Source organism: Triticum aestivum, chromosome 2D (genome assembly GCF_018294505.1).
Source record: "Triticum aestivum cultivar Chinese Spring chromosome 2D, IWGSC CS RefSeq v2.1, whole genome shotgun sequence".
Lineage (NCBI taxonomy): Eukaryota > Viridiplantae > Streptophyta > Magnoliopsida > Poales > Poaceae > Triticum > Triticum aestivum.
This window is the reverse complement of record NC_057799.1, coordinates 541,987,915-542,012,959: the sequence shown is the minus strand read 5'-3', so window position 1 is coordinate 542,012,959 and position 25,045 is coordinate 541,987,915. Positions and strand designations below refer to the sequence as shown.

Below are 25,045 nucleotides of genomic sequence, written 5' to 3'. Positions count from 1 at the left end.
GCTGGAGCTGCATTATATATTAAATCTGGAAATTCAGTACAGCTTGAGCAAAGACCCATAAGAAAAAGGAAATTACAGCATGGTCCCTGAACATTGCAGAATAAAGTATGCAGTGAATATTGAACTACAGTTTAGATGGCATAGCAGAATAAAAATCTTCACATAATGCCCTCAATGCTGACAACACCACATATGAGTACCAATGACACATTAATCTTCAGAATTCATAGGAGAACCAGGGTGATGCTTGGTTTCTTGATGCTGTTGCTTTGCTCCAGAACTCATAGGAGCACTAATGACACATTAATCTTCAGAATTCCAACAAAGTGCATCATGCTAGAAGGAACAGGAGGATCGACTTGTCTACAAGCCTTGCAAAATGCCTATAGTAGAACAACCAAAAGAGAACCAAAACCATTAGTATGTCAAAGGAGAACAACCAAAAGATGACACCATTACTCTATCAAAAACTGAAATCAGGATTACTATACTAACAATATCAAATCATGTTTTTCTCCAGTTCATGGGATGCAATCAAACATTTCTCATGGGCTGCAATCAAACATTTCCATGCCAGGTTCGTGTATGAAGGAGTACCACCATACTAACAAAATATCTTAGCTAAAAACCAAAACGTTTTAAAGATTACTAGCATTGTAGACTCTCACACTAGAAACTGCAGCTTGCTTGTGATTTGTGGCAGAAGAGGCCAAGGTACTAGTGGGCGAGCTGTTTGGTGTGTGAAATTCTTTAGACTTACATGACATCATTACTCTATCAGGATGATCATCGAATACATTTGTATTTCAACCTCACAAAACAGAAATCTAGATATGAGTAAATGAACATATGTACTTCAAGACTAGGTTTACCTAATATTGCAATCAATGACCATAAGCATCAGCACGTGTTCCATAAATAACATCGCTTATTATTGTGTCGACATGAGTAGTTCCTGGAATGACAGAAATAAAATGTTGAAGTTTCTCATAAAAACACCAAAGCATGTTAAATAGCACTAAGAAGAGAGAGTTTATTACGGCGAGGCCTCATACAATCTTGGACAGATTAATGCCACGAGATCACCAGGTTAGAACTTGTACTAGCTAGTACTACTGCAGCATGAGCAAGACATCTTCAGTTCAGGATAACAAGATAATGAGATGTAGCAGATGGAAAATTGCGCATTGTTGTTGCTGTGTTGCGACAAAAGCCTTGATGTATGGATGGATGATACATGTTGGTCAAGAACAATACAAAAGACATGATCAAATAACATTCTTTCCTGTTCCATAAATGGTATTGAAACAGGTTCCTAATGTAGTTTCAAATCGTCTCCCCATGAAATTTTTTTCACTGCATACTGGCATCTTTTCTTTTTGAAGAATCTTGAACGGTAGAAGCATCTTTAACTCAGTTTCAGTTTAATATGAATGTCTGCTTAATTGCTAGGAAAAGGTAACACTGTAGTACATTTCTGAGCAATACAAATGGTTGAAGTTGAATGCTTTGCAATCTTAGTGCATTGTTTAGAAATTTGAATGGACAACAGATCAGGAAGTCAGCCATTAGCCCATTACCAATCCTAGAGCCGCCACATCCTAAAGGAAGATCATATATACATGGAAGAAGATCTTGGAGGAGGGGAAAGGAGAAGCGAGGATGCAGGCCTTGCGGAAGTGGACGGCGACGAAACAACAACTTCAATGGAAGGGAAGCGACGGAGGAACAACCTCTTCAACGTGCGAGGGAGGCGCTGGTGGAGACGTGAGCGACGGAGGAACATGCATCATCACCGTCTTGGAGGAGACGTGAGGGAGGCATGAGGCAATTCTGATGTGGAGATGGTGGCGGCGCCACTAGCGACCCCATCATCAGGAATGGCAAGCAGGTCGGCGGCGGAGGCAGGGCGTCAGGTCGTCGTAGGCGTCGGCAGGTTGGAGGAAGGGCGAGTAGGGTTGTTCAATTTTGAAGAGGTTATATATTTCAAACTATTATAAACAACTCTTTGGGCCTCCAGTGGACAATGCGGTGTCCCTGCATGAGCTTGTAGTTGGGGATGTTCCTCAGCTTCGGTCAGATGAAAATGAGATTCTATCTGCACCTTCCACGGAGAAAGAGGTTTTCGATGCGATATCACAAATGAAGCCGAATAAAGCACCGGAACCAGATGGGTTCCCAGCGGAATTCTATAAAAAATGTTGACATATTATAAAGGATGATCTTATGTCTATGTTTCATGACTTTTTTTATGGTCACCTGCAACTCTTTCATCTTAACTTTGGCACGATAAACGTTGCTACCAAAGAAAGAAGAAGCAGTTCGAATCGAGCAGTTTAGGCCAATTTGTCTTTTGAATGTGAGTTTCAAAATATTCACAAAAGTCGGAACCAATAGACTGACACGGATCGCCCATTTGGTGGTGCAACCGAGTCAGACTGCTTTCATGCCTAGGAGACATATCCTAGAAGGGGTTGTTGTCTTACATGAAAGGCTACATAAAATCCATTCAAAGAAACTCGATGGGGTGATCTTCAAAGTGGTTTTTGAGAAGGCATGTGATAAGGTCAAGTGGTCGTTCCTTCAGCAGACCATGCGCATAAAGGGGTTTAATGAAACATGGAGGAATCAGGTGGATTCCTTGGTCAAAAAGATAGTGTGGGGTAAAGGTGAATGATGACATCAGGCATTATTTTCAGACTCATAAGGGTTTAAGGCAAGGAGATCGGATGTCTCCTGTATTACTCAACATAGTGGCTGATATGTTGGCCGTGCTTATTGGTCGTGCAAAGGAGAACGGTCAAGTGGGTGAACTCGTCCCTCATCTGGTCGATGGGGAGTCTCCATCTTACAATATGTCGACGACACTATCATCTTCATGGAGCATGATCTTGCAAAGGCTACAAATATGAAGCTAGTGTTGTGTCTCTTTGAACAATTGTCGGGACTTAAGATTAACTTTTGTAAGAGCGAATTGTTTTGCTTTGGTAGGGCCAAAGAGGAACAAGATGCATATCGACAATTGTTCGGATGTGATTTGGGATCCGCTATCTAGGCATTTCGATTCATCATCGTAAACTAACTAATAAAGAATGGAAATGCATCGAAGATCGATTTGAAAAAAAATAAGTTGCTGGAAGGATAAGCTTATGTCCTATGGAGGTCGGCTGGTGCTAATCAATTCAGTACTAACCAGTATGCCGATGTTCCTGTTATCTTTCTTTGAAGTACCAAAAGGGGTACGGAAGAGATTGGATTTCTATCGATCTCGATTTTTCTGGCAATCATATGACGTTAAGGCGAAGTATCGATTGGCAAGATGGAATATCATCTGCCGACCCAAGGATCAGGGGGTCTTGGAATTGAGAACCTAAAGATTAAAAATAAATGTCTACTGAGTAAATGGCTATATAGGTCATCAGTAGAGATTGATTGTATGTGGGCATAGATTTTACATAACAAATATTTACATTCAAAATCTCTGGCTCAAGTTACCGTAAGACCTAATGATTCGCCATTTTTGGAAGGGACTCATGAGGACAAAAGATTCATTCTTCCATAGGGCCAAATTCATTGTTGGTAATGGGACGACAACAAGATTTTGGGAGGATACGTGGTTAGAAGAGACGCCTCTAGCCTTACAGTACCCCACCCTGTATAATATTGTACAACGTAAGGAGGATTATGTGGCTACAGTATTACATGCGGTGCCCTTAAATATCAGGAGGTCTTTAGTAGGGGAGCGTTGGAGTTCTTGGCTACACTTAGTGCGGAGGTTGATGGATGTTCAACTCTCCAAGCAGCCTAACTCCTTAAACTGGAAGTTAACTGGCAGCGGAGTGTTTACGGTCAAATCTATGTATAAGGATCTAATTAATTATGGTCCAATCCCGAGATCGGTACATATTTGTAAAGTTAAGGTTCCCTTGCGTATCAAATTTTTTATGTGGTTTGTTCACAAGCAAGTGATCCTTACCAAAGATAATCTGCTAAAGCAACATTGGGTAGGTAGTGCACGATGTTGTTTTTGGGATCAAGACGAAATAATACAACACCTCTTCATAGATTGCCCTCTCGTGAAATTACTTTGGCGAACCATTCATATAGCCTTTAACATTACTCCTCCAGCTAGTATTGATGTGTTATTTGGGACGTGGCTAATTGGAGTAGAACATATTACCGTGGCTCGTATTTGGATTGGAATATGCTTGTTACTTTGGGCTATATGGAACTGCAGGAACGATATGATCTTTAACAGACAAAACATCTTAAATTTCTTGCAGGTTATCTTCGGAGCTATGGCATGGATCCGTACGTGGTCGTTAATCACTCATACGGACTCGAGGGAGCCTTTGGTTACTGGGTGCAACCAGTGGGAGATGGTAGCACAGGGTATCTTCAACCGGTTTGGATGGCGGTCTCATAATAGGATAGGTGCTTAGCGATCTGGTCCTATTATCCTGCCGGTTGTGGCTTTGATGTTATTTTGTTTTCCTTTTTTTTCTCCGTTTGCAAGCTGTACTGGATCTCAGACTTTGTTTTTTGTTGGCACTTTTTAAAAATATGGTCTCATGCATCTTTCGGATGCAGAGGCTACGGGTAAGCCTCCTTTTCCCAAAAAAAGGTGTGAGGTAACGCAATGACGCGGTTATGCGCCCACTGGACAAAGCGGCGCGTCCGAGCTTGAGCTCACTACTGATAACGCGGTTAGCCCAGCGGCAGGTTCGCGAGCTATTTTGCAGGAAGACGCAGCGGCCTAACCGGATAACCTGTCCACCTTTGCAACCTGAGCCGCGACATTCGGTGGCACACCCTCCTCCATCCTCTCCACCACCCGGAAAGCCAAGCAGCAGTCGCATTCCCCTCATGGCATGATGGGTCCCCTCTTATCCTTTAGAAGCAGAGCGGCGACGGACCGGACAGTGTGATCGGTGAGCAAGCAGCCTTGGAGGCTCAGGTGTGTGAGGCTGCCAGGGAGCGCAGGAGGCTCGTGAAGAGGCTGTTGTAATAGGCCATTGATGGGTGCAAGAAAAGATGAAGATACTTGAGGTTCTTCTTGCAGCCGTGGATGAGCGTCGTGACGGGAGCGATGTCATCAGGCACTTTGTTGGAGAGCTTTTTGCAGATTTCGATCCTCATCGCCTTGACTTTGTCGTACTCTATCGATAAAGATATATAAGAGGGCGAGGGAGTATGTTATGCCACGGCCCAACCCAGGAAGGAGGCCCAAGGCCCGTCGTCGCTCACGCCTGCTGGACCTGGCCTGGAGGGCAGGAAGGACCGAGTGTGGTGACACGACATCGGGAGATAAACAGAAGCAGGTGGAGATGGAAAGGGTCGTCGATTGGCAGAAGCAATTCCCCACTTTCCTTCTTCCTCTTAGAATTGTAACGAAACCCTAGCTACCTCCTCTGGAATTCGAGATTGTAAGCAGAGATCGTAAGCAGAGGCATAACAGAGTACTTGGCGACGCCGAAGAAGAGGACGAGCCACGAGGAGGGAGGCCGCCCTTATACTGCAGTGACTCAAGGCAGGTGGTCTACAGCTCGTCGTCGGTGGCATGGTGGCAGCAGATCATGACGAAGCTTCGCAAGTAGGGGCTAGCCACTATGATCTCGGCTATGCTTGGGCACTGCTCCAGCGTCAGGCTGGCGAGGTGCGGGTAGCTTGAGATCAGCTTCTGCTCCATGATCCTCGCGAGGCAGAGCGTCTTCATCGACTTCTCCGGCAGGTCGAGCATCCATCTCGTCAGCCGCAGGCAGCGGAGCGTGGGGCATTTCCGAAAACCACCACAATTGCGTCATGCAGTGCCAAAAACCACCGTTTTCATAAAAGCTTGCCGAAAACATCGATTTTGAGTAATTGTTAGCTGAAAGCACTAAACAAGTTTGATGTGAAATATGACAGGCTGGGCCCGCTATCAAAGGCTGACGTGGCACCAATATCTACACCGTCTGTTGGAACGTTAAGTTAACAAAAGGGCCCATTCGTCAGTAGACCGCACATACACTTCAGCCGTGTATTTTATGGAGCATGTTGGGTGCAGCATGTTCATCGCCGCCCACGCTCGCTGCAGCGCACTCGACGACCGGAGCTGCTCCCGCCGGTGAACTCACCACCGGAGTGCCGCCCCACCGCTGACCCTCCCTTCTCGCCGAAGCCCTCCTCTGGCCAGGAGATCGCTCCCCTCGTCTTTGATCCGGTGCCCCGTCGACGGCGCAATTCCCGCCTGGTTTGCGATTTTTTTGAGAAACGCCTGGTTTGTGATGGGCTCCATCTCCGCTCCTTGGTCCAGGACATCCAGGGTGCGCTTGGCCCAACTATGATGGTCCAGTACGTGGACTTGTGGTGCCAGGTTTGACACATCGAGCTCTCTGACTCTCCCGACATCCTTCAATGGCGGTGGACTGAGCCTCTACACGGCTAAATCATGCTATGACATGACGTTCGCCGGATGCATCCCTGATCCGCATTGGCGCTCGATATGGAAGACATTGACTGAGTAGTTCTGCCCTACACGACTATTCTAGTGTTTCCTTTTCGCCATCCTGTTGTGTACGAATTCTGTGTAACACCATTACTCATGTTTTCTTTTTCTACCTATATATCAATGAAAGATTCGCGGGAAAAATATATATATCTCAATCAAAAATACTACCTCGTTTGAAACGAAAACACAAATGGTAAAATCTCTATAGGACATACACGTGCACGGCCTACCAGAATCAGACACCGACAGGTGGGCACCACGAAACCGTCTCGAACCAGTAGGAGCCGCCGCGGGGTAAAATCAGGCCCACTCCTCCTCCTCCTCCTCCTCCTCTCCCGTCGTCTTCGAATTGGGGATCTCGCGTCCCAACCAAGCCCCGCAGAAAAGCCACACGAACCCAACCCGCTCCAAACCTAGGGTTTCGCCGACCCGCCGTCTCGCAGGCCGCTCGCCGGCGCCGGCGCCTCCACCGCCGCCATGTACAACGGCATCGGGCTCCAGACCGCGCGCGGGTCCGGCACGAATGGGTACGTGCAGACCAACAAGTTCTTCATCCGCCCCCGGACCGACGGGGCCGCCAAGGCGCCGCTCCACAACTACGACCACGACCCCGACCGCCACAAGCTCGGCGGGATGCGGCCGCCCAACAAGGAGATCCTGGAGCACGACCGGAGGCGGCAGGTGGAGCTGCGGCTGGTCGAGCTGAGGGACACCCTCGAGGAGCAGGGCTACACCGAGGGCGAGATCGAGGAGCGCGTCGAGGAGGCGCGCAAGGAGGCCGAGCTGGAGGCCGCCGCCGCTGCCGTGGTCGCGGAGGCGGGTGGTCGCGCGGGCGGCGGGGGGCCAGCAGCGCGTCCGGGCGAAGGGTACGGATCTAAGAATTGCTCATACCCTTTTCTGTTTATACTGTATCTCTGTATCTGTCAGTTATCCTTTTGCTATGTGAAAACTGTCAGTTATCCTTTTGCTATGTGAAACTGTTGGAGAGGAGGCCAGCAAAATACGTCCATGTGCAGTTTATAATCTGATTTCTTCATCTCGTGTTCGAGGATATTTCACATTGAAACATAATTGGTTCTTAAAGTTTGATTTAGTATGAAAATTTATCTACAGCTTTTGTTGTTCCTAGTGAAGTATAAACCCCCGGTTCCTCTGCTCCTGCTTGTGTTAAGCGTTTTGTTATTTTACAGTTCATATGTGCAGTTGTTTGTTCTGTTGGTAGATTGTCAATAGTTTCTGACAAGACATGTGAAATCTTCTCAGGTTCACGGGCACACAGAGCCACCATGTCGCAGCACGGAAGGAGAAGCAGCTTGAGACGCTGAGGGCTGCTCTTGGGCTAGAAGCTGAGGTTGGAGAGAAGAACGCTGAAGTAGACAGTGATCCGGAGTCTGGGGAGCTTGTACCTGGGAAGGAGTCTGAAGAGATGGATGTTGATGTTCAGAACGATAGGAAGGCTTCAAAGGATGGTAAGAAGCATGCAAAGAAGGGAAAGAAGGAAAAAGGGAGTGATAGGAAGAGTCAGAGCAGAAGTTTGAGGAAGAGTAAGCACGGGTATGATTCAGAAGATGATTCTGAGTCTGACCATGATGAGATAAAGGGAAAGAAATACATAAAGAAATCCTTCTTAGATAGAGATGTTGATTCTAAGATTGTTCATAAGAAGGCAAAACAGGGAAAAGGCACACGCCATGATTCTGAGGCTGATTCAGACAGTGATCATGGCAAGAAGGCAAAACACACGAAAAGCAATCGTGATGAGGGAAAGAAGGGGCCTGTGAAGAGCTCTCGTCATGACTCTAAAGATGAGAAGCCCAGAAGAAGCAAGTACAAGGATGATTCGTACAGTGACTCGGAGAGTGATGTCTCGTACAGTGATTCAGAGAGCGACTATGATCGAAAAAAGAAAAAATCCTCCCACCACGGTTCTAAAGATGATAAACAGGCACCAAAAAGCAAAGAGAAGGAAGCCAGTTTGGTTAAGAATGTTGATAAGCGCAAGAGACATGATTCTGATTCGGATGGTTCTGCTCATGATAGGAAAATACACCTTGATGCAGCTGTTGCTAGGAAGGATCATTCCCGTGATAAACCGACGATTGACCCAAGCAGTGATGAATATAAAAACAAAAGGCCTGTGAAGACTTCTCGCCATGACTCTGAAGATGAGAAGCCACACGGCAAGGTCCCTCGGAAGGAAAAGTATGCCGAATCAGAGACTGACTCAGAGAGGTATACCAGTGAAAAGAAGAAGCCTGCAAAATCCTCTGTCCATGTTTCTAAAGTTGATAAGGAAGCACCAAAACATAGAGAGAAGGAAGGGAAGACTAGTAGTAAAAATGTTGATAAGCGCACGAGGCATGATTCTGATTCTGATTCTGATTCGGATGGATGGCAAAGACACCCTGACACAAAGGTAAAAAAGATTGTGGAAGAGAAAAAAAGGGTGATTAGCTCAAGTGAGAGTTCATTTTACAGCAGCAGCAGCAGTGAATCAGATGTGAGCGATGAAAGCCGTGAGAACAGGAAATCTGACAGAGGATTGAAGAATGGTAATGGTCAGAACCATGCTAAAAGGGCTTCTTACAAGAATGAGTTAGAGGAAAGGAAAAAGGGTCAAGATGGGAGAAGGAAGGAAGAGAGAATGGAGCAGGAGAAACAAAAACAGAGGGAGGAAGAGAGGAAAGAGTTGGAGAAGCAAAAGCGTCTGGAGGAAGAGAGGAAAGAGTTGGAGAGGCAAAAACGTCTGGAGGGAGAGAGGAAGGAGCTGGAGAAGCAAAAGCAGAGGGCGAAGGAGGAAGAGACACTGAAAGAGAAGGAACATGAGCGGAGGAAAGGCGGGCATGGTGTGGAAAGGGACAGCAAAAGAAAGGTTGGAGAAGATAGGTACGACCCAAATTCAAACAGACTCAGCGATGATGAAAATAGGGAGGACCGAAAGACGCGTGAAGATTATGGTCGACAGAAAACTACAGATTCAGATAGGTATGACCCAAATTCAAACAGACATAGTGATGATGAAAACAGGGACCGGAAGAGGCATGAAGAGTACGGTCGACACAGAGCTAGATTTTCAGATAGCCATGATTCAAAGAGGTCTAGATATGATGACTCTTATAACCACTCGAGGAGGGATTATGAAGAGCGCTATTCTAGAGATGAGCACAGAGACAGGAGGCATCGTTGAATGCAGAAGTTATCTTAAAATGTAAGTCTCAGTTTTTACCATTGCTTGTTAGTTTGCATCACTGTGAAGGAGTAAACACACATTTTTACGTTTGTGTTAATGCTAGTCTTTTAGGTGGTTTGACCTTTAGTCCTAATATATATTCCCTCTGCCCCAAAATAAGTGTCTCAACTTTAGTACAATTTTGTACTAACCTTAGTACAAAGTTGAGACACTTATTTTGGGACGGAGGGAGTATTATATAATCTCTCGCAGTGCGTTTGGTTGGGGGAGTAGGACGTGGGGAATGGGAGTGACAGGGTGTGAGATTCAACGTCCCATGATTGGTTCAGGTAAATGGGAATTCATCAGGGAAGGGGAATGGGAATTTGAGGGTGAAACTCCCACAGATCTCATCCCTGGTAGGGGCAGGTAATTGAGACGAGGGAGAGGGAATTGTGTGGCCTTTTTTCTTTTGAAAATGCCCCTCTGTTCGTTCCCAACAGAAGGCAATGGAAAACCAGCGAAAATCATTGCTAATACGCGGGAAAATCCATTGGTTATAGATAGTACGCATGGAAGTCCTAGTAATCTTACCATCTAATTGGTGACAGCAGGTGCGATTGATGTAGATCTATTCCCCTTCTTTTCTTTGTTTGTTCATTTTCTTTTGCAGATTGATAGCCAGTTAGCCACCAAAAGGCTGCATGTGTGTAGCAATGCTTCCTTGTCTCTCCGTGTGCTTGTTAACAAACCAATGTGTGATTATGAATCACATTGTTGTAGATAAAGTGAAAGAGAGCAAGAGTTTGAAACTAGATTGTGAGTGCAAAACTAAGTCTGAGAATCGTATGGTGTGTTAGTTTGTGCTGCATGTGCTTAAACACGATCAGAGCTGCGGGCCGTGTTTAATTAGACTAAAATATGTTTAACTGAGATTCTTTTTTCATGTCTTAATTCACATTCTCCTATTAAATTATCACTAGAAATCCCTTTCAATCACCAAACAGGGGAATGGGACTAACGTCTATTTCCCACGTCTAAACCCCGCGGCCAACTCCCACTACTAACTCCAATTCCCCTTCCTTAAGACTACCAAACATGTTGTCAAATTATTTCACTTGGATGATGAGCCTTATAGCAGTTCTTTTTTTTTTCTGCAATCTTTTGTGTTTATTGTTCTTCATTCTAATGATGCTCTGGTGCCCCTTTGCAGGCATCTCATTTCTATGAAGCGAAGTGCAGCGCTGGTACATCTTGTTGAGCAAGGACAGTAACATTGGCGCCATTGAAGAAGGCTCAGTCGCCTAGCGCAAGATTTTGGCCATATGTGTACTGCTAGTCGTCATCCAGCAACGCTGTTTTGCCGCTGCGGGGAAGTTTTGTTTGCTCATGTTTGTATGGACTTTCTCCTCTCTGTTTTGTCAGTCTTGAGTATGTAATGTGGAGGTTATATTGTTACACCGGTGGCATCATGTTGCCCAGCAACAATGTGGGAGATGTATCTAACCTATGCTTTTTTGTTGTTGGAGATGATGAACCTTGCTAAAGCTTTGTCCACGGCCTTAGCTTGCCTTGATGCTCGCTTTACAATTGCTTGATGTGACAAGGCTTGAATGCATCAGTTTGGCATCTGTTACCCACTGTGACTATTTCTGGTCGGAAGATGATGCTGGGTTCCTTTCTCGCTTCTTTTAATATGCAGAAAATGCCCTTCCTTGTGGTGCTGATTTTTTTGGTGAATACGCATTGTCGCGTATCATTTCATTGATTGGGGGGGGGGGGGGGGGGGGGGGGGGGGGGCGACCCGGAGAGTGCAACATGAGCAGAGGGGAGGGTGCTCAGCCTCGCTACAATAGATCTTAGGTCACGTGCCCACAAGCGGGCCTCGTCTTTGATTGTGCGAGCAAGATCATCATTTGAGGGCCGGGCATTATCGAAGACAGCGGCGTTTCGGTGCTTCCAAATGGACCAGGCAGTGAGCGCGACGAGCGAGTTGATCCCCTTGCGAGATGAAGCTGGGGCAGTGTTGTTGGTCTTGCACCACCAGTCGAAGAAGGCGTCGGTGGAGCATGGCGTAGGGATTGGTAGGCGGCACCATGAGAGGATTTCGTGCCAAGTAATCCGGGAGAAGACGCACCGGGTAAGTAGGTGGTCCAGGGACTCGAGCTCTTGGCCGCAGAGCTTGCAGAGGGGATCGTGAGGCAATCCATGGCGAGCGCGGCGCTCAGCCGTCCAGCAGCGATCCATCGAGGCGAGCCAGAGAAAGAACTTGGCGCTGTCAGGCGCCCATAATCGCCAGATGAGACGCCAGAATGGGCTGGCGGTCGATCCATGGAACAAGGCTTTGTACGCAGAGCTTGCCGTGTAGATCCCATTGTCGGTCCATTTCCAAGTGATTCTGTCCGGTTCGGCCGATGGTTGAATGCTTTGGACCCGTCACCACAAATCGACGTACTCGATCGCAGCAGCGGCGCCCATGGCACCATGGATGTCCTCAATCCAGAGCGAGTTTTGTAGGGCCTCAGAGATGTGGGCGCCGCCGCCGGCGCGGCACGAGTGCTACGAGAGCGGGGGCAATCTCGGCGGCCGAAGACCCATTGATCCAATGGTCGATCCAGAAGCGGCAAGTCCGTCCATCCCCGATGGTCCAGGTGGTGGACGCGCGAAAGAAGTGGCTTGTTTCCTCATCACGCGGGAGCGGAAGGTGGCTGCATGGGCGGTCCGGATCAGTGGCTTGCAACCATAACCAGCGGGCGCGTAGGGCGATGCCCGTACGGTGGAGGTCGCGCACCGCGAGGCCGCCATGCTCGAGCGGGCGGGAGAGTTTGGGCCAGCTCACGAAGCAACAGCCGTGCCTGGCGTCTTTGCGCCCATGCCAGAGGAAGTCCCGCACCAGCGTGGTGATCTTCTTGAGAATTGTGGGGTTCAGAGCCATGGCGAGCAGGAGTGGTGCTGATTTTGGCTTGTTGCTGTAGTATTTTCTTCTACAGCGAAGAAATAGCCGATGTCATGGGCAATGGAATCATTACAAGCTCTTTTGCAAAGAAACAACTTTAAACTCGAGGAAACTATAGTAAACAGAAGAAATTTGGCCTCACGGAAGACAACACAATGATTCGGTCCGTACCAGCAGCTGCAGCAAATTGGTACGACTAGCAAACTGGAATGGGGGCAGCCGCAACAGTGATTCAGTTTCAACAATGTTGGGAGCAAGGCGGAAACCCAATTCGGCTCCCAGGTCTGCTTCTGCGTGCGAAAAGCGATTTTTAAAAGTCAAAAAATCCCAACAAAATTTTGATGCGTTTTGGCTTCGGGTGCATTTGCCCCCACATGAACAGTAAAATACAAAAAAATAGTATTTTAAAAAAAAATCAGTTTTTTCAGTTGATGTTCGTATTAGTGTCGCAAGCATGCTTGACAATCTTCATGCAAACCGGAGCAGCAGTGTTTCTTCCATGTTGGTGTCGCAAGCATGCTTGACAATTTTCATGCAAACCTGAGCAGCAGTGTTTGGTCGGTGAAATTATTTTGGGGGTAGCAATTGGTGTCTAATTTGTCTTTTTTTTGTGCAGGAAAAAATGCTTAACATCTTTACCTAAGAATTTGTAGATATCATTTGGATGTGACTATGAACAACATTAAATTTTTGTTAAGATTGTTTTGACATTTCAAAAATCATTTTCTCACGCAGGAGCACGTGCAGAGCTGAATTGGGTTTCCGGTAAGGCTATAGCGCTTTAGCTTGAAGTGCATCCATCTGCTATGTCTTGCTGTTGCCCCATTCCAGCTCCATGCATTTCTTCATCCATTCGTAGACGATTTCAGAGGAGCGTTCATCGTTTAGCCGATTTGTTTGTGCAAGTGTCGTCTCTTAAGCCATTCTTTGCTATGTGAACCAAATGGATTTGCTGCGACTGCGAGGGTTATCCAAAATAAGTACCCCAGGCGAGGTAAATGCTGATGGCCGGAGGGAGTATATGTAGGGTGCTTCAAATCTTGCGCAGTCCTCCCATGCATATATATACCGCTTGTTCAGGTTGTGCAGTTCATCATTTTCTTTTTCAGGAACAAGCGACTTTTGCCTGTTATTTTCATTGGTTAATTACATACTACTCCCTTCGTTCCTAAACATTAGTTTTTTTAGAGGTCTTAATATGAACTATATATGGATGTATATAGATGTATTTTAATGTTTAGATTCATTTTTTTTGCTCCGTATGTAGTCCATATTAGAATCTCTAAAATGGCTATATTTAGGAATGGAGGGAGTATTATACAGGGAGGTGTTACGAGTTCTGACCCTGACCTGCCATCAGCCTAGCTTTGCTCCCAATCTCCTTCTCGAAGTAGGCTTTCGTCCCGTTTTATATATAAAGCAACGAATCAAAGTACACGGCTGAACAATACAACATGGTGAAGAGACCCTCTTATAAAGCAGATTAAAAGATAAACATGAAGCCTAGAACAAGCCTAACACGTCGCCGAGTTCTGACCGGCCCATGAGCCGCCAGTTAGCTGCCGCGCCACAAAATTGAAAGTGTCCAAAAGTAGTTGAAAAACTTTTGTAAAATTAGCACTGCGATGATAACCATTATGGGAAAGGTTTAAACTTCTTTGTCAAACAGGTTAAAAATACAAAATTAACCCATTTTTGGTCAAAATTTGACTAAACAATGGAAGTGTCCAGAAAACTTTGAGACAAATTTGCAAAATCAACACTACCATGATGATCAGTTTATGGAAGTTTCAAAACATTTTGTCAAACAGATTAAAAAATAGAAGAAAAATAAATATTCAACCCCTTTTTGGTAAAAAAAATGAAAGTGTCTAGATTTTTGAAATAAATATTACCATAATGATAATTATGGATAGTTTCAAACTTTTTTGCCAAACATATTAAAAAATACATACTTTCAAAAAATTTGATAACATTCTGTAAAATCAACACTAACATGGTGATAAGTATGGAAAAGTTAAAACTTTTATATGTCAAAATTTTTTAGAAATACAAGCAAAATACTGGGTGACGCCAGCTGACTAAGTAGTCAACTGGCCAAAACCACTTCAACCCACCAAAAACAGTCTAAGGAGAGGGCGGGGTTGAAACTTGATCGGTTTTGACAGTTCATGATTCTAACTTGAGGATTTCAACATTCAGCGTTGCCTCTTAGACATTTGTGATAGTCCATGGCTGGATATGTTCTTCTCTCAAAATAATATCTATCACCAACAATACAAGACAACACACAAAGATAATTCCACATACACAACAACAACATCCCAACATTTTCAAAGTGCACAACAAGAAATCTAGCCATAAAGAGAGCAAGTTTACACATATAGCTAGGACACAAAACTGTTGGTTAATAATCATTCCAATCATACTCATAGTCGTCGTCGTCGTCGTCGTCATCACTTCTAAGCTCCTTCCTCCAGTTGTAGCGATTGTCTTCTTCTAGTGCACTGTCAGGGATGTCCAAAGTTGACCAAGTCACCTTCACCTCTATAGTGACCATGTCAGGAATCTCGAAACTCACGGTCGAATCTCCATGCTTCTGAACATCAAAGAGATGAAAACGATAAACACAATCCGAGCCCCCGCCGCGGCCAACCTTCAATAATACAACCAATTTGGTGAGGCTCATCACAGCGAACACAAACTTGCCTAGGTCACATGGTGTCTCTCCCACAATGCCATCGAAGAGACGGGCCTGCTGTTGTAACGCACTGCCAGAAGCCGTCAGACACAAGCTCAAGCCACTGCCGCATGCTTCTGATATCCGAACCTGTATTGTGGCCTCTGCTGCTTCATACATATGTGCTAGATTTATGTCCACCGCCCCGCCCTCACCACAGAGCCGTCGCGTGAAGGCCATGTTGATCGGCGGGTCCATGTCGCTGAAGCTGACGGCCCCGTCAATGAGCTGTAGGTCATCTTCTTCTTTTTCTCCAATCTTGATCCTCATGTCGAACTCAACCAGCACAGGAGATGTCATTTCAATGCCTCTCTTGGGGCTAGACATTTGTATCAACCAATCATCATCCTGAACTATTTCCAATGGATCATCTCTACCGCGGTTGAACAGGTAATTACGCCTTGGGTTCAGGATGTCCCGGGCAGCCAGGAATCCATACACCTGAACTGGGCCATCGAAGGAATCAACAGAAATATATGCTAGCTTCAGCCAATATATCTGCATCATATTACAATATCCATGCATTTGGCAGTCCCACGAGTACGGCTGACAATTGGGTTTCTTTGACATCATCATTGGTTCCACAGAAGCTGAGAGCAGCAATAGAAACGTTGTACATGCATTAATTTGATGACAACAAATGAAATTACTAAAGCATATATTTGTGCGACAAAAGCAGGTGCTTAATTTATACCTAGTGTTTCCTAACGCTAGAAAACAAAAAAAAATAAGTATGATAATCTTCAGCGCTCAAATAATGCCATCTTAATCTTAATTAAAATTGGGGTAAAAAAGCCACCCAACAAGAACAAGAAACTCATAAGACACTGTCTCTTGATAAATTGGAGACAATGAATGTTAATCCTTTGCCACATGTTTTCTGTGATGAAAATAAGACAAGTTAACCATTTATATTCTATATATATGTGTAGTTGCAAACGCTGTCCGGAACATAGTTGCCCGGACTTTATTAAGGGTACGTCTGGCTCTCAATTAGGTCAACTGCATGATGGAAGAGAAGAAACGTTTTGTTGTTAACAAACATATTTGGTTGATAACCAAGTAGCTAATCCCCAGCGGACTTTCGCTGCCACACATAGCAATTGCGAACGCGTGGGAAAGTTTTTGGTTTAGGAGGTGTGTCATTTTTACAACATGCATGGCTGTTTTTTAAATTTATTTTTAAGGCAAAACCCAACAGAAACTGCCATCCACCAGATCTAGGGTAGGCGCAAGGCACACACAACCTAAGTTATCATTTGAATTAGGAATTGGCGCATCGTTTTGGTGTACTCCCCAGCTCAATACATAAATCGCAGGTAAAAGTAACACAATTTCAATAATAGAATCCAATAAAAACAGGGAAGTTTATGGCTTCCCCTTAATTTAGCATAGAAAGGTAGCCTTTTAGGATTTTGATATGAATAGAAACAAGATGAGATCAGACTTACTCTCGTCCGTGATGTTCACACGATACATTTTATGCCACCAACATGATTCACGCAGGATGGATCCATCACGATGCTTGCTGTCCACCAGGAGCGGCTTGATTGTCACGCCGCCGTCGGGACGGTGGGAGCCGTCCAAGATTCTCTTCCGCGAAGGTACGCCGGGAAGGGGCGGCACGGGGCCCGTCCGGATCACCGTGCGATCGGCTGTGCGCGTGGAGGAGCTACCGCTCTCCGCCGCCCCTCCCATCCCGTCGCCCGTCGGGATCGCCGTGCCGTTGGTGGTGCGCGTGCTACTCTCCTCGATTTGATCGATTGAGGTTCAGCTTTGGGGTTGGTGGGTTACATGATCCGTTTCCGGGCCAAGCTTCCTGTTTTGTTCTTTTCTTTTACGGTCCTCTGTCAGGAGTCAGGACTCCGAATCTCTGAATCTGATGAACAACTAGGGGACAAGCCTCTGTCAGGAGGATAACGCTTCGGCAAGCACGGGCGGCCAGGATGGAAAGCGACAAGTGAGGATCGGCGGACGAAATCGCTCCTCCCTAACCAGTATTGGATTTCGTTTGGCAGGTTTTTTTTAATATCACTTTAATTAAAAAGAGGAATTTACTCTTTACAAATATGAAGCTATTTTTTTTCGTTGTAGGATCAAACAAAGGCTTTTTACTATGGGCCCTGATAGGCGCCGGTGCGCCAGCCGAAACTTTCGGCCGGTCATATCCCGCACGTACGATCTGGATGGTTGTAGCCGCACGATCTGCGTCGTTGTAACTGCTTGGTTTAGAAAAACATGACAAAGAAAAATCCATGGCGCCTGTCACCCGCGTCCATGCCGTGATCCTTCAAGACGCCAGCCAGCTCGCCGGCCGTCCTCGCCCTCGTCGCCGGCGGTCGTCCTCGCAGCACCAACCTCCCTGGTTCCAGCAAGGATGTGTCGCCCCTGTAGCAAATCGTCGCTGCCTTCTAGCACGCCTGCCATCTCTGTAGTTGCAGCACCTAGCCGCCGCCATCGTAGCATGTCGGTCGCCGCACAACCATGCTGCCGGCCGCAGCCCTCAACATCGTCGTTCGCGCAAAAATCGAAACGCCGGTTGAAGCTTTTTCTCACACAATGGAAGCTTTTTTTCCACGCCGGTTTAAGCTTTTTACATAGAATTGAAGCTTTTCCTGAAGCTGACTGAAGCTTTTTTCATCACGGTTTGAAGCTTTTCCTAAGCTGTTTGAAACTTTTTTCCATTGTTGAAGCTTTTTTTCCACGTCCATCGGCGCCCGTCGCCCACCTGTTTGCAGCATTGCCGCGCACCGGGTGTATCAACTCCGTATGTCGGTTACAACATTGTAGGGTCGTCGGTTGACGCTTTCATATAAGAGTATGATTGTAGCTTTTTTAGTTCGCGGTGGTTCGATTGAAACTTTTTCAAACTATGGTTGAAACTTTTCATATAAATCGGTTGTAGCTCTTTGGTCACAGAGTTGTCCAGTTGAAGCTTTGTATACTGCCGGTTGAAGCTTTTGAATTAAACGGTGGAAGCTTTTCTCAAGAACGGTTGTAGCATCGTCTCAGCTATCAGACGCCATGGATGGTCGTGACTCGTGAAACATCGACGGTTAACAGCGTCGTGCGCAAAACTCTTGCAACTCCCCTCGTGGCGACTTCTCTGGCCCTCGCCATCTTCTCCGCCCCGTCGTGGCTTGCCCTAACAGCTAAGGGGGCATCATGCTTGTGCGTGGGGTGCGGAGATGGAGGAAAAGAACGGTTGCAACTACCCCCACGCCGTGAGGAAGAAGAAGTGCGAGAGAAGGAAGAAAAAACGATTCGGAGAAGTGCTTGTGGCCTGTGCGACGCACGATCCAGACGGATCGCAAGGCTCGGGTGCGACCGGCCCAATCTTCGGCGGGCGCCCCGGCTCGAAATGTTTTCCTTTTACTATCTGGTTTCTAAGACTTTAACGTTGTGGTTACTTAGCCTCTGTTGGCTTTACTAATTTAAAGCTGGGTGCTTCTTGTGTCTATTTTCTAAAAAAAATGTTATGTCATATATGCATCTCTACCTCTATGTACTAAAAAGTATGTGATTGTCGCTAGCATTGAACACATTGTTCCTTAATAAAAGATTCCATTATCTAGAAAACTATTGACTGTCGCCGTGTTGAACACATTGCTCTGCAATAATTTGATGTTCCCGCAAAAAAAAAGCAATAATTTGATGTTACGAAAACCAACCAAGCAGCTGTGACCGTGATACAGTCTTCTTTTTGGTTCCGACCTCAACCCCAAAAGCTCCAGCGCAATAATCGCGAGGCAAACAGTGTAAAAATCCGAACAAATTGTTGAGGTAAATCATTAAAACATGCACCCATATTATCTCGTTTGGCCAACTCCACTGTCAAACAAGCACACCAGAACGGTCCTTCACTGCCTCCCTCTCCTCGGTGAGAGATACACGTAGAGGGGGTGGAGCTTGTAGCCCATGAGCTGGACGGTGTCCACCTTGTCCTCGTCGCCCTCCTTGAGCGTCCAGGTGAACTCCTGCACGAACCTCGCCATGGCGGCACACGAAATGGCCGTCGCCTGCGCGCTCCCGGCGCAGACCCTCCTCCCGGCGCCGAATGCAATGGTCTTGTACATGTCAGCGACGTCGAACCTGCCGTCGTTCAGGAACCTCTCTGGTCTCCACTCCTCGGGCTCCTCCCACTCTTTCTTGTCCATGTTGCACGCGTACACATTGACGATCACCTGGCAAAGGTCAAAACATACAAGTCATTTTTGTGAGCAGACAGCACTTGCATCAGTGTACGCCTTCCGTTATGATGAGCAGTGTCTTTAAAAAAAAGATTACCTCTGTTCCGGCCTGGACCTTGTAGCCGGCGAGTGTGGTGGTTTCATGGACGAACCTTGGAGGCAGAAGCGAGACAGGAGAATGGCGCCTCAGCGTCTCGTGGAACACGGCATTCAGGTACGGCAACCGAGGAAGATGGTCCTCCGTGACCATGTCCTCACCGCACACCTCCTGGATCTCCCGGTAGAGACGATCCTGCCGTGAGAAATCTGGTGTTAAAGATGCATCCCCGAAAGCAACAAGCAGTCACTAGAAGGGTAAGCTCAGCTTGCCTGTTTTTCGGGGTTTTTGGCAAGCTCGTACATAGCCCACTCGGTCGTCACCAAAGTAGTATCTGCACCCTCTATGATTGCCTCCCACACTAGCATTGTTACTTGGTCATCTGCCAATGTGTTCTCTGCCAACAAAAAGTCCAGATAGGATGTCTTTGCCTGCATATCACAAATTGATTGCGTTATCATCACTTCATCAGTCTCTTGTACACTAATGTAAAAACGTCTTATATTAGTGTACAGAGGTATTAGTATATAGGTAGATTGCTGCCACCTTGCCGCGCGCAATTCTTTCCTTCTGTTGATCGATCAAGGCTCGCATCACCGTGGTTCGCCTAGATTCCGTGGTAGCAACTGCTGTATCAAAGCTCTTGTTTGGAATCCAGCTGAGGTACGGGAAGAAATCCCTCCAATCAATCTCAATGACGCACATCATCATGTCAGCCACAATGATCTGGTAGATTTCATCCTTTGATATGTCCCGCCCAAACTCCTTCACATAAACTGAACTCACATCCTCACCTAAACCCTGAAAGTGCAGCATGCATGAACGCCAACCCATACCATCCTTACTGTTCACATTAAGAAAGTGTGGTGCTATCGTGTAGGCAGACTAATTAAGTAATGGTGTTTGTAGATAGACCAAGGTTTTGGATTCCTAAGGATGATTTTTTCTCATGGGGCACCAAAATACTCGGTTACCACGGTAACCAAAAATACGGAACAACTTTTGGACGAAATGTAAATCAATTTTTGAATTCTAATATTTTCACCTAGATATATATACATGTTGAACCACAGTTTAACCAAAATGACCTCCTAGCCTAGTGGTATAACATTCCCTCAACCTCCCCGCTGGTGGAGAGGTCGCAAGTTCGGTTCTCTGAGAGACTAACCTGGATCAAGGATAAGCGGAACAGCTCCTCCTTGAAAACTTCTCGAAAGTTCCGAGGAGCATGTGGGTCATCGGTCACCAATGTATGAAAGGTGCTTAACATGTTATCCATCATCATGTTTCTCGTCTCCCTAAATTTTCTCTGCAAGCATCCCGCATTGTTAAATCTTAGCTAACTGAACTCGCAAGCGTATTTGAGAGGTGGCATAATAAGTTGTACAATTTTGAAACTGTTTAGACTCATACCTGAGCAGAAGAACCCAACAAACCTGCCATAACAAAGCGTTTCACCATTTTGTGGAAGTCACCATAGTCACATGTAGCAACCATTGTTTTATCACGACTCAACACTGATAATGCTTTAGGTAGCTTTCGAGTAGATATGGATGAGAATTTCGCAACAATTGCCTGCAAAATATGAGTCAATTGTGAGATATTCCTACCATGCTGCTATGAATTTTTTACTTTTGCATTGCTTAGTTTTGGCTATATGTGTTGCAATGATTGTGTCTTTAAAAGGACGAAAATTCATGATCTTGTACATGTTATATCCAAGCTAGGATACCGGTGGATCCGTCGGCGTGAGGAGGACTGAGCGTCCATGGATTCTGGGTCAAATCTATGAGAGATGGTAGCTAGGGTGTATTCAGATTATATGGATGATGGTCCGCTAATATAATTAGTGAAGCAGGAGGCACCATGTAATATTTTTCTTGCAGTTGTCTTAGCCCTGTTTTGGCCTTGGCCTTTTGTATCCCGTGTGAGATGTTAGATGTCAAGGCCTCGCATAAGAGGCCCATCAATTGATGCATAGGGTGGAGTTTTTTACCCTCCTTTTCTCAAAAAACAATGTTATCAAGAAAACAATATATGCATGTTCTGAGTTTTAGTGTGTGCTGCATTTTATCTAGGTAGTTGTTTGAGAAAGAAGGTCAAGTAACAAAGCGCTTGTATCCTTTTCACGTGACAATACTTGTCAGAATCCTTATTTATCAACAGAATGACAAAATGAGCGAGATCAAAATAACCTTCATATTAGCTGTAAACTTCAAGTACTGAGGTGAAAAAGAACCCATGTAGCAATATTTAATTTTATTGTTGTTTAAGTGCAAGATATGCTAAGATAGTCATGGACTTGGTAATTAATGTTACAAAACTAATGGAGAGATAATTAAAATGCCAAACTGTACCAGTTACCTAGAATTGCAAAAAGGATTTTATGTTTCTACAAAATAAAAATGCATTATTAATTGAATCTAAGAAAGATGAAAATTAGAATTTCAGTTACCTCCTTGGCTACTTCAGTTGAGTTGACCACAGCTACAGATGAAGCCCCAGTCCTTATTGTGTATATTGGCCCATAAATATCAGACCATTTTGCAAATGTTTTATGCGGCTTCTTTTCCGTCAGTTGAAGCAGGTTTCCAATTATAGGTAAACCAGGAACAACTGCATGTCAGTTAAATAGAAAAAAGAGGATTAATTTTTTTTCACTTGATATAGAATTGGTATTATTCTTTTTGAAGACAAGGATTGATATTTGAGATAGATCAGTCTGACAGTTAGTCAACATAGATGATAACATGCCAGCAAAAAAAAAACATAGATGATAACAGGCTGGATACATGGAGATAACATAACCATGCAACATTTCTTCTTCTTCTTTTCTCACGTATTTTTCATCAGCTACTGTTACACGAGGCTACAATCATGTAATTATAAAGCATACATAAATGGTTTGAAGTATAAATCTTTGAAAAGTAAAAATAACTTTTTTCTAGGAGATGTATTGTAATTACATGAAGTATTCATGAACGATAAGAAGTACTGCTTATGTTGATGAACCCTTTAAATCTTCCCAATATGATTGAGTTCGATCTTAAAATCTTAACATCCTACTGCACATAGTACTACAACTTTGTAATGTTTTTAAACTTCTAAATGTACATGATTCATAGGGTTGAGGATTAGCAGTTATTGTTCACAATACAAAGAATGAAAGATGAAATATAAAGAAGTTATTCTGCGTGTGAGAGGTCAAAATTGATTTTAAGAGCATGAACTAGAAATTTATTAAGAATTCACTAAGATATTATAAATTTTATAAGTTGTCCAGGTGCATTGTTGTTGGGGGTTAGGATTAGTAACTATTGTCATATTTAGAGCATTCGCATTCGTAGTGCCTATTAGACACAAAGGTGGATACATCAACTTTCTCTCTTCAACCCAATTCTAAGATTTTTTTTTGCTATATCCCTTATTGACACCAGTAAGTGTTAAGGACATTAAATTATGGTATGTAACTCGATCATACCACGTGGGTTTATGCAAAAATTGGTTGCTATATATGTCAATGAGATTTTATTGTATGAAACGTCTATATTTGGATCAAATACTATGATAATTGATACTATAAATACATATGATTTATAGTATTTGATTAATGTGTAGCTTAAAAAACATTCTTATATTATGTGACGGAGGGAGTAATTAATAACTATAAATGGGATAAAAGAATGGGAAGGGCTCAGCTTTTTTGCAAGCATGGTTGCATGTTGAGGTGGATCTTTTCTCTACACGGTTTGAGGGTGAAGATGTTTGCATGTATAGAGAAATGCATTAGTGGAGATCATCTATTTAGTTATAGAGTTAGCGGGAAAATTGAACTAATAATTTAAGTAGTAGCATTATGTGCTAAACTTTATGTTGTTGTTAAGCCTTGAAATAAAGGAAGGTATTATGTGTGAGAGGTATAAATTGATGTTGGAAACATTAAGTGGAAATTTAGTGAAATTCTTAATCAATTATCCTCGTTCACCATAAATTAGAGCATGTGATTAGGGCCTGCGCCCGTGCTTGTTTTTCCTAGTCACAAAAAGGTTCCAAGCAATTTCACAGCGAAAAAATAGTGGCTACACCCAAGTTCATTGCACCTACAATAAATAGTAAAATTGAAACAAATAGCAAAAAAAATTCTGTTACTTCGTGGCATTAATTATGAACAAATATTTTAGGTGCTTGCAAGCTTTGGTGGCCAAATAACATCAAATGATCTGCATACGAACGAAATACAAATTATGCTTAAACAGTGCAGATATGCTCAAGCACAAATTTTTTTTTTGTAAACTCCTCCGATGTCATCTGGCAACCAAAATTTTCAAGCACCTAAAACATTTGATCATAATCGAGCCACAAAGTTTCAGATTTATTTTATTTGCTATATGTTTCAATCGTGGGTGCAATGTCCTGACTGTAGAAAAACCACTCTTACACTTTCACAGGGACATAAGCAGCGCATTAACAACAACAGAGCACGAAAAGATTCAGTGTGATTATCGCTACCTGGGGGCGTGTTGGCCCGCTCCTTGTTCCCCATCCGGACTCCGGCGACCGCGGCCGCCGCCGCCAGCCCTCCAACGGCGGCAGCAACAGCTCCGCCGCCACCCGCAGGGAGTGCAGCCAGGAGCGCCTCCATCGGTCCGCTGGGGTTAGCCTTGTCTTGCCGAGTTACTAGCTAGCCGGTGGGGAGCGGAGGAGCTAGAGGCGGTGGTGGTGCACCGTGCGCCGGTTCAGTCTACATATATACTGAGCTAGCAGATACGGCGTGAACGCTTCAGTTTATGGCATGCAGATGCGGCGACGCAGTGTTAGCAGGGTCGATGCGTCGAGAGAGGCATCTAATCCCCGAGCTGAACCCTCGATTCCGTCGTGGCGGACTTGTTCGTCCGCACTCGCGCTGAGCGCGTACGGCAGTGGTTGACGAAATCTGGGCCGGCCGCCATGGTCGATCAAGCCGAGTACCAACCGACGAGCTCTGTGACGCGCGCGGATCACCGTGTTGCATCGCTCCAAAACCAGCACGCGGTTTGTATGTATACTCCAATTAGGCTGCGACGCTGCGTTCGTATACCGGTACATGTACGCAGGGTAACTAACATAGAGGTGGCGACACATGTGTGTGCCGAACTTGCGCACTGATGGACAGCCCTCCCAGTCAGTTTAATCAGTAAGTACTCTATCGCTGTACTAATTGAGGAGACTACGATAGTGCATTCGTATAGGGTTCTCGGGTACCTGAGCGGATTTTCAACTCCTAGGTACCCGTGAACCACCCCTCAAAAAACAAAGTACCCGAGAACCCTATATGAAAATTAAAGTAAAAAAATACTAGGAAAAGTAAAAAGAAACTAGAATTTTTGGGTATCAAACGTGGTCGACCATTCTACTCCTGTGTGA

General features: G+C 45.0%; 3 protein-coding genes across 3 annotated transcripts; 1 reads left to right on the top strand and 2 right to left on the bottom strand.

Moving 5' to 3' along the window:
• Positions 1 to 6,805: 6,805 nt before the first annotated feature.
• Positions 6,806 to 11,277, top strand: LOC123054360 (glutamic acid-rich protein). The gene is made up of 3 exons (XM_044478124.1): positions 6,806 to 7,356; positions 7,754 to 9,698; positions 10,873 to 11,277. The coding sequence occupies exons 1-2, from the start codon at positions 6,968 to 6,970 to the stop codon at positions 9,675 to 9,677; spliced, it is 2,313 nt and encodes a 770-aa protein (XP_044334059.1). The 5' UTR covers positions 6,806 to 6,967; the 3' UTR covers positions 9,678 to 9,698; positions 10,873 to 11,277.
• A 3,590-nt stretch (positions 11,278 to 14,867) lies between these two features.
• On the bottom strand, positions 14,868 to 17,220 carry LOC123049869 (uncharacterized). The gene is made up of 2 exons (XM_044472733.1): positions 16,807 to 17,220; positions 14,868 to 15,945 (listed from the first exon to the last, which is right to left on the bottom strand). Exons 1-2 carry the CDS (start codon positions 17,051 to 17,053, stop codon positions 15,023 to 15,025), a joined length of 1,170 nt encoding a protein of 389 aa, XP_044328668.1. The 5' UTR covers positions 17,054 to 17,220; the 3' UTR covers positions 14,868 to 15,022.
• A 1,995-nt stretch (positions 17,221 to 19,215) lies between these two features.
• On the bottom strand, positions 19,216 to 24,284 carry LOC123049868 (ent-kaurene oxidase 2-like). The gene is made up of 8 exons (XM_044472732.1): positions 24,152 to 24,284; positions 22,098 to 22,258; positions 21,056 to 21,217; positions 20,811 to 20,951; positions 20,189 to 20,443; positions 19,915 to 20,073; positions 19,643 to 19,837; positions 19,216 to 19,539 (listed from the first exon to the last, which is right to left on the bottom strand). Exons 1-8 carry the CDS (start codon positions 24,282 to 24,284, stop codon positions 19,216 to 19,218), a joined length of 1,530 nt encoding a protein of 509 aa, XP_044328667.1.
• Positions 24,285 to 25,045: the final 761 nt, after the last annotated feature.

Excerpts from the sequence above, each read along its gene's own strand:
- LOC123054360 (XM_044478124.1), top strand. The coding sequence starts at position 6,968 with ATGTACAACGGCATCGGGCTCCAGACCGCGCGCGGGTCCGGCACGAAT. Across the intron at positions 7,357-7,753 it reads GCAGCGCGTCCGGGCGAAGG|GTTCACGGGCACACAGAGCC; the intron begins GTACGGATCTAA and ends AAATCTTCTCAG.
- LOC123049869 (XM_044472733.1), bottom strand. The coding sequence starts at position 17,053 with ATGGGAGGGGCGGCGGAGAGCGGTAGCTCCTCCACGCGCACAGCCGAT. Across the intron at positions 15,946-16,806 it reads TGTGAACATCACGGACGAGA|CTTCTGTGGAACCAATGATG; the intron begins GTAAGTCTGATC and ends TGCTGCTCTCAG.
- LOC123049868 (XM_044472732.1), bottom strand. The coding sequence starts at position 24,284 with ATGGAGGCGCTCCTGGCTGCACTCCCTGCGGGTGGCGGCGGAGCTGTT. Across the intron at positions 20,444-20,810 it reads TCCGCTTATCCTTGATCCAG|GGTTTAGGTGAGGATGTGAG; the intron begins GTTAGTCTCTCA and ends CTGCACTTTCAG. Across the intron at positions 20,074-20,188 it reads AAAGAATTGCGCGCGGCAAG|GCAAAGACATCCTATCTGGA; the intron begins GTGGCAGCAATC and ends TGTGATATGCAG.